This window comes from Poromitra crassiceps (assembly GCF_964638095.1).
Source record: "Poromitra crassiceps genome assembly, chromosome: 5".
Classification (NCBI taxonomy): domain Eukaryota; kingdom Metazoa; phylum Chordata; class Actinopteri; order Beryciformes; family Melamphaidae; genus Poromitra; species Poromitra crassiceps.
Window position 1 is genome coordinate 54,003,744 of NC_139642.1, and position 9,355 is coordinate 54,013,098.

At 40.7% G+C, this 9,355-nt stretch overlaps 2 protein-coding genes and 1 pseudogene across 3 annotated transcripts in view; 1 reads left to right on the plus strand and 2 right to left on the minus strand.

The window, feature by feature from the left end:
- Positions 1-9,355, plus strand: part of kbtbd3 (kelch repeat and BTB (POZ) domain containing 3) — a gene marked incomplete at both ends in the record, with an annotated part of 66,308 nt that overhangs the window by 24,110 nt on the left and 32,843 nt on the right. The gene's annotated exons all lie outside the window — the stretch shown is intronic.
- Positions 1,760-3,440, minus strand: LOC310777385 (tripartite motif-containing protein 16-like; annotated as a pseudogene). Its single transcript has one exon. The product of its transcript is annotated as a tripartite motif-containing protein 16-like (transcript).
- On the minus strand, positions 6,275-7,948 carry LOC310777386 (tripartite motif-containing protein 16-like; the record flags this gene model as incomplete). Its single annotated transcript, XM_083637715.1, has 1 exon — positions 6,275-7,948. One exon carries the CDS (start codon positions 7,946-7,948, stop codon positions 6,275-6,277), a length of 1,674 nt encoding a protein of 557 aa, XP_083493841.1.

Sequence of the window (9,355 nt, forward strand, 5' to 3'; positions counted from 1 at the left end):
CTGTTGATGTACACCCTTTATTACAATATAAAAAGGTAAATGTGTAACTTTTCTAATTGTATGTCATAGGAGAAGTCGTAAAACTTAATAGAAGAAAGAAAGAAAGAAAGAAAGAAAGAAAGAAAGAAAGAAAGAAAGAAAGAAAGAAAGAGTTAAACTCAGAAACGGGTCATTTTTGACCCAAAGACAACACAAACATTAAAAAACTATACCATTATACCTTATCCAAAGCCTTAGTCAACTAAATATATCTTTCTTCAACCAATTATCACGGCAATAAAATAAAATAAATCAATGCAATTAAGTAAATTAAACTGGCAAGTGAGTTAAATCAAATCTGCTGTTATACTACACATAATACATTCACATTTTCAGCTTTAATAGACTCCCTTAAATGAATAGACACAAAATACTTTATTCAATCTTTGGAAAAAACTTTATTCATTTTTGTAAACATTCATTTTGTTCACACGTCCAATCACTAAAACCTGTTTTAGGACTCTTGTTCACTCGTTCCATCTAATTCACGTCATCCACATTATCAATCTGTTAAACCAGTATGTACCTACACACTGTGGAAGGATTTGATTTGATTTGATTAAGGATCCCCATTACCTGGTGCCATAGCAACCAGCTATTCTTCCTGGGATCCACATAAAAACACATACAAAGAACAATCACAAATAAAAACTATACAATAACAGAAAACTAAATTAAAACTAAGAATAAAAGGAAAACAACAGACTCAACAGAGTAGATTATAAACCCACCAACAAAAAGACGCAATAATCAGAAATATGAACGAAACAAAACATACAAACAACACAGCAAATTACAATCTTAGATACAATTTTTGTTTGTTAAACCGATTTACTATAAATGCAGCAGAGTTAACAAGGCAGGTTATTCCAGAGGGATATTGATATACATAAAAGATTGCCGTGATACAGCGTTAGTTTTGGGAGGGAAACAATGAATCAATGCTTTGATTGATTAAAATAATAATGACATTTGTAGACAGTGTACTTCTCTTAACAAAGTTACAAAGTGCCAGGAACAAAATCAACCTATTAACGACTATTTAGCTTTGACAAAGGGAAGCCTTCTACTTCTAGTGCTGGCTCCATAAAGCCCATGCAGTGGAACACAAATAGGATAAATTAGAGCAATACAAATATGCAGCAAAGATAAGTGTCCGTGGAATAATGTCCGTTGCAGAGCCAGTTGTGTTCAGGGCATAGACAGTAGGGCATCAGTGGGGGAGGGAGTCTCTCTCTCTCTCTCTCTCTCTCTCTCTCTCTCTCTCTCTCTTGCGTTATTTCGAATCGCACATAGGTTACGCAAAAACCATGCCCTGTGCCCGCCTACGCAGCAGTCAAGCGCCGGGATTGGCCAGGAGCAAGTCTTTTTTCTTCTTTTGACAGCTGGAATCTCCCACACCACAAATTGCTGGGCACGCAGCTTAGCGATTTCATGAACCAACTGAATTGCTCTTGATAGCGGACATTGAAATTAATTATTAATGTATTAACGCCAATGAAAACGTAACACAAGCTTTTAACACACAATCGATTTTTAAACATTTATTTCAAAACATCATTGTAAAATCCAGGCCTTTAGCCAAAGCTTCAATAACAGAGCTCAGCTGACAGTTTAACCTGCAAATGAAAACTATAAAAAATATAAAATTAAAAATACAATAGGCTACAGCACATATGCCTAGCTTCTCTCCACAGCAATGAGTTTTAATAACTCCTGTCTATTGGAGCTGACAGATCTCCACAGTGGCTCCTAAACCAGAAAGCCTAAATCCAGGATAGACAGGCTGAGTGAATCTGGTCTCATCTGGTACCGTATAGCAGATGCAAGTGAAGCTTTCAGAGACACTGTAGAAGGACAGAATACCTGCCTTGTGATCCAGATACACTCCTATTCTGGAGGACGGAGGACCATGCTTTGTAAGGGGATGTTTTTTTACTGTCATATATGAATTCACTGTTACTACTATAATTGAATACCCGAGACTTGTTACTGTATCCAAATTGACTTTCCGTCCCTGTTCTACTAATATCCTTATATGCGACTGCTATTGAAGCTCCACACACACCACTCCACTCCACCTCCCAGTAGCACCGCCCAGTCAGACCCGCTCTACTTAGGACCTGGAGCCTGTCTGTGAATCTGTCTGGGTGACTAAAATATGACTGTACTTCTGTAAGTTCTGCTTTTCTGTTCCCCTCAGATAATAACAGATGTTCATGTGCTGTATTTGGATCCAGAGTGATTTGCCGTGCATATTGTAAGAATTCAGCTCGGGTCTTGGCCTGTGGTTGTGGCAGTAAAACATCCACTTGAGTCACTGTCCATGAGATCTTACGCCATTCCTCTGTCAGAATGTCCTGTAGTTTATCTCTGGCCTCTGACACAGCTGCAGTCACATCCTCAAAGTAGCTCAGAGGACGGATATTGATGCTGGGTGAGTCTGTAGATTGACTGAGACATGACAGCGAGGGGTAACTGTGGAGGAAGTGTGTGTGATCCTCTGTGTGTGAGAGCTTCTCCACCTCGGTGTCTTTCCTCCTCAGCTCAGAGATCTCCTGCTTCAGCTTCTCCTGAAGCTCCTCAGCCCGTCTCGCTTCCGCTTTCTGCTGGGATCTGATCCGCTCCTTCACCTCAGAGCTTCTTTTCTCAATGAGACGGACAAGCTCCATGAAGATCTTTTCACTGTCCTCCACTGCTTTATCAGCAGAGAGATTGATAGCCCCCACCTCCTGATGAAGCACCTTCACGTCTTTCTCTCTGTCCTTGATTGTCTGCTGGATTTTTTGCCGCCTCACCCCGAGCCCTTTCTGCCTCTCGGCCCTTTCTGCTGCAGCTGAGACCGTGTTGTGGCCTTTATGTTCCTCCACGGAGCAGAGATAACAGATACACTGCTCATCAGTACGACAGAACATCTTCTTCACCTCGTCATGATGAGAGCAGATCCTCTCCTGAAGCTTGTGTGAGGGCTCGACCAGCTTGTGTTTTTTAAAAGTAGAGGATTCATAGTGAGGCTGGAGGTGCTGCTCGCAGTAAGAGGCCAGACAGAACAGGCAGGACTTGAGGGCTTTCAGCTTTCTCCCAGTGCAGAAATCACAGGACACATCTTCAGGTCCAGCATAGCAGAGATCAGAAGGAGCAGCTTGGAGTCCTGTCTTCCTCAGTTCCTCCACCAACTCTGCTAACATGGTGTTTTTCACCAGGGCAGGCCTTGGTGTGAAGGTCTGTCTGCACTGGGGGCAGCTGTGGATTTTCTTCTGATCTTCCTCATCCCAGTGGCCTTTAATACAGCTCATGCAGTAGCTGTGCCCACAGGGAATAGTCACCGGATCCGTCAGTAGATCCAGACAGATCGAACAGCAGAATTTTGCCTCGTCCAGCTGAATTCCTTGCTGCGCCATTTCACTTCTCACTGACAGTGAATGGCAGATAGTTAAATTTCATTTCATCTGAACAGATAATAGTTGGACTCTGATCCAAACCAAACCTCTGCTGTTCCTTCTCTCCATGTTAATTTCCTGATCTGTAATGAATGTGCTTGTTAGCTCTTGCACTTCACAGCATGTTGTTCACACCCATCTTTAAACTGTCAGATCCGTGAAAGGGGAGGAACAAGGAAATATCTGAACAGAATCTAACTGGCTGGACTTGAGACCAGGAAGAAGAGGGAGGGGTTCATTCCAGGAAGAGGAGCGGTTTACAGTGTGTGCTTAGCCCTCGTTTACAATATGAAGTGAGGATTATGACAAATAAAAGTGGAGGCAGCAGGGATTGATGTAGATCTGGAGACACCATAAGAAGTTCTCAATGCCTTTGTCTGTATCCAACTGCTCACATGCGGTGTTGCTGAGAATTCTGGGTGTTGTAACTTGTATGTTTATTTTTCCTGCAGTAAAATTAGATCAGGGGTGTCTGAACTTTTTTTTTATTACATCAAGGACATCCTAATAGATCCACTATACAGACATTTGATCACCTGCTTTTTCTCACTGTCACCACAGGCTTTATTGTTGTGTGGCGCTTGTCTCTGTTTTGCTATCATTCCTCAGGTGCAAGACGCCCTCTAGTGACCTGGATGTGTGAGACTTGCACCATACAACTATGCCAACTATTTAACAAAATAACCATAGGGGAAAAGGAGTTTTTAATCTTTCTTAATGTCCATTTTCTCAACTCATGATGCATTTTGCCATTGGGCTAACTTCTGGGTAGTGAAATCATAGTGACATGAGGCACTGAAGGTTTACAGGAATGTCATGTATCAAACATTTACAAAGATCCTGCAGAAAGCTAATGTCTTTAGTTCAGAGATGCACCAGTATATATATATATATATATATGGAGACTATTCCCCAGACGAGATCACTGACGAGGTTCAGGTGAGAGAAAACAGAACCTTGTGTAACCTGCGTTATGTAGTCCTCCTGCAGCTGGGGATCGAACCAGGAACCTCCAGCATGGGAGATGGATGCTCTAGCAAGGAGGCTAAAGCCTTTGAGCGCTAGCATCTGTCACTAGAGCATCTAGAGTGAGGTTTACTTACTGCACAGCTCTACCCACTGCCCACCGTTACAATTGTTTACCTGTAGAAACTAGACTATCTTAACATTTGTAGGCTACACTGGTGATCAAAGTCATGGTTTCACGAACAATGAATATTATTGAAACACCTTTATAACATTATGACCCAACCTCTCACTATTCTTGTGAGAAAAATATTGCGTTCCTAGTTACTACAAATCATTAACCTTTTTGTTATGAAATTTGAATTAGTCTGTAATTGATTTAATAATTGTCAGGTCAAAAATTACACAAAGACAATATTTGTACCCTGTTGGTATACAGCTTTTATTACAATATAAAAAGTTAAATATATCACTTTTATAATTGTATCACTGCAGGAGAAGTCATCAAATTTAATTGAAGGAAGGAAGAAAGAAAGAAAAAAGAAAGAAACTTCTGTTAAGCTCAGAAAGACAACACAAAGATTAAAAATCAAATTATATCTTTGTTTAAGCAATTATCAGGGCAATTAAATGAAATAAATCAAAGCAATTAAGTAAATTACACTGAAAAGTGAGTGAAATCAAATCTGCTAATACATAATACCTTCACATTTTCAGCTTTGATAGACTTCCTGGAATGAATACACACACAAATACTTCATTAAATCTTTGGGAAAAACTTTATTCATTTTTATAAACATTCATTTTGTTCACACATCCAATCACTAAAATCTGGTATAGCACTCTTGTTCAATCTTTCCATCTATATATTCACTTCATCCACATAATCAATCTGTTAAACCAGTATGTACGCACTGTGATGGGAAACAATGAATGCTTTGATTAATTAAAATAATGATGATTACATTTGTAGTGCACTTTTCTTAACAAAGTTACAAAGTGTCAGAAACAAAATCAATCTATTAACAACTATTTAACTATGAGATAAAGGGGAAATAAGAAAGGATAAAAAATTAGCTTCTTGGATACTTGGAGACAAATTTTAATTACGAAGTAAAGAACATGTCTACTGAAACAGTTAAACAAGCAATGTGCATCTTCAAGGATAAACAGGGGCACAAAACGCAACGTGTTTCAACCTCTCTGATCTTCATCAGGCTGTATAGGCTGAGTGAGGCCTGCCACACCTGTATCAAAGGGCATACTGTACGTGGCATAGGTGAGTTGACGTGGCACACGGAAGAAGGGTGTGACGCAACAATTATGATATAATATGATCAATGGAAAACTTTTAGTGCTGGCTGCATTAAAGCCCATGCAGTGGAACAGAAATAGAATAAAATTAAATAGAGCAATATGAATATCACAACAGTTTATGTTTTCATATGAATAAATGTCTATTTAGGTACTCTCTATCACAACTTATTCTACAATGATTCAACTTATATCCGATATACATAACGCTTCTCCATTCGCTGTTCTAATTTGATGTCTGGAAGCTTTTTTCCCTGTGAAAAAAATAAAATCTGCTGCACAGGAAGTGATGTTTTTTTTCATTTCAGGTTTGTTTGGAATAAACAGAAGAAGAACTGGGGAGTTTGCATGAGCAGAGATAGCCACCATGGTTTACAATGAAAAGAGAAACTCCAACTTCACCAACATAAAATACAAGAAAAAAGACATTACAGTCCACAATGTTTGATTGACAGGTGATCCCTGGTAAGTGCTGGGCAGAAACAACCACAGCAATGAGCTTTAATAACTCCAGTCTATTGGAGCTGACAGATCTTCACAGTGGTTGCTGAACCAGAAAGCCTAAATCCAGGATAGACAGGCTCAGTGAAGTGATTAGTGGATCTGGCCTGCCATTTGCAGCTTGTGAGGAAGGTGAAGGTTTCAGAGACATTGTAGAAGGACAGACTACCTGCCTTGTGATCCAGATACATTCCTATTCTGGAGGACGGAGTGCATGTGAAGGGATGTTTGATACTGTCGTGCATGAATTCACTGTTACTGAATACCCAAGACTTGTCACTGTATCCAAATTGACTTTCCCCCCCTGCTCTGCTAATATCCTTACATGCGACTGCTATTGAAGCTCCACACACACCACTCCCCTCCACCTCCCAGTAGCACCGCCCAGTCAGACCCTCTCTACTTAGGACCTGGAGCCTGTCTGTGAACCTGTCTGGGTGACTAGAATATGACTGTACTTCTGTAAGTTCTGCCTTTCTGTTCCCCTCAGATAATAACAGACGTTCATGTGCTGAATTTGGATCCAGTGTGATTTTCCGTGCATAGTGTAAGCATTCAGCTCGGGTCTTGGGCTGTGGTTGTGGCAGTAAAACATCCACTTGAGTCACTGTCCATGAGATCTCACGCCATTCCTCTGTAAGAATGTTCTGTAGTTTATCTCTGGCCTCTGACACAGCTGCAGTCACATCCTCAAAGTAGCGCAGAGGACGGATATCGATGCTGGGTGAGTCTGTAGATTTACTGGGACGTGACAGCGTGGGGTAAGTGTGTAGAAAGTAGATGTGATCCTCTGTGTGTGAGAGCTGCTCCAGCTCAGTGTCTTCCCTCCTCAGCTCAGTGATCTCCTGCTTCAGCTTCTCCTGAAGTTCTTCAGCCCGACTCACTTCCGCTTTCTGCTCAGATCTGATCCGCTCCTTCACATCAGAGCTTCTCTTCTCAATGAGATGGACCAGCTCTGTGAACATCTTCTCACTGTCCTCCACTGCTTTATCAGCAGAGAGATTGATAGCCTCTACCTCCTGATGAAGCACCTTCACGTCTTTCTCTCTGTCCTGGATTGTCTGCTCGATGTTTTGCCGACTCACCCCAAGCTCTTTCTGCCTCTCAGTCATTTCTGCTGCAGCTGAGACTATGTCGTGGCCTTTATGTTCATCCACGGAGCAGAGATAACAGATACACTGCTGATCAGTACGACAGAACATCTTCTTCACCTCGTCATGACTTGAACAAATCTTCTCCTGAAGCTTGTTGGAGGGGTCGACCAGCTTGTGTTTTTTGAAGGTAGAGGATTCATAGTGAGGCTGGAGGTGCTGCTTGCAGTAAGAGGCCAGACAGAACAGGCAGGACTTGAGGGCTTTCAGCTTTCTCCCAGTGCAGAAATCACAGGACACATCTTCAGGTCCGGCATAGCAGAGATCAGGAGATGCAGCTTGGAGTCCCGTCTTCTTCAGTTCCTCCACCAACTCTGCGAACATGGTATTTTTCACCAGGTCAGGCCTTGGTGTGAAGGTCTGTCTGCACTGGGGGCAGCTGTGGATTTTCTTCTGATCTTCTTCATCCCAGCAGTCTTTAATACAGCTCATGCAGTAGCTGTGCCCACAGGGAATAGTCACCGGATCCGTCAGTAGATCCAGACAGATCGAACAGCAGAATTTTGCCTCATCCAGCTGAATTCCTTGCTGCGCCATTTCACTTCTCACTGACAGTGAATGGCAGATAGTTAAGTTTTATTTCATCTGAAGAGATAAGAGTTGGACTCTGATCCAAACCAAACCTCTGTTGTTCATTTTCTTCATGTTCATTTACTGATCTGTAATGAATGAGCTTATCAGATGTCACTTTACAGCATGTTGTTTACACCCATCTTTAAACTGGCAGATCTGTGAAAGGGGACGAACAAGGAAATATCTGAACAGAATCTAACTGGCTGGACTTGAAACCAGGAAGAAGAGAGGTTATGAGGAGACACAGATTTTCAGAACTTACCACTTCAGTCCTACATCCTCGCTCACTTCCAAGCCATCTCATCTCTTATTGCGGTCCTGAATCCGTTATTCCATGAGACTGGTGTGTTAGCCAGGAGCACAGAGAGATTCCAGCTCCAGCAGGCAGAGGGCTTCGGTCTTCCCTAACCAATCACTAGAGACCAAGGTGTCCACGGCAACCGGCCCGCACGGCAGGGCAGCCGAAGCAGTAAGAGGTCCCCAGATAATACTTATCCCGTGCGAATAGGGCTATAGATGATCTTTGTACCCTGTTGCTGTACAGCCTTTATTACAATATAAAAAGGTAAATGTGTAACTTTTCTAATTGTATGTCATAGGAGAAGTCGTAAAACTTAATAGAAGAAAGAAAGAAAGAAAGAAAGAGTGAGAAACAGGTCATTTTTGACCCAAAGACAACACAAAGATTAAAAAACTATACCATTATACCTTATCCAAAGCCTTAGTCAACCAAATATATCTTTGTTCAACCAATTATCAGGGCAATGAAATTAAATAAATCAATGCAATTAAGTAAATTAAACTGGCAAGTGAGTTAAATCAAACCTGCTGTTATACTACACATAATACCTTCACATTTTCAGCTTTAATAGGCTCCCTTGAATGAATACACACAAAATACTTTCTTCAATCTTTGGAAAAAACTTTATTCATTTTTGTAAACATTAATTTTGTTCACACAGCCAATCACTAAAACCTGTTATAGGACTCTTGTTCAATCGTTCCATCTAATTCACTTCATCCACATTATCAATCTGTTAAACCTGTATGTACCTACACACTGTGGAATAATTTGATTTGATTTGATTAAGGATCCCCATTACCTGGTGCCATAGCAACCAGTTATTCTTCCTGGGATCCACATAAAAACACATACAAAGAACAATCACAAATAAAAACTATACAATATCAGAAAACTAAATTATATTATAGAATAAAAGGAAATCAACAGACTCAACACAGTAGATTATAAACCCACCAACAAAAAGACGCAATAATCAGAAATATGAACAAAACAAAACATACAAACAACACAGCAAATTACAATCTTAGATACAATTTTTGTTTGTTAAACCGATTTACTATAAATGC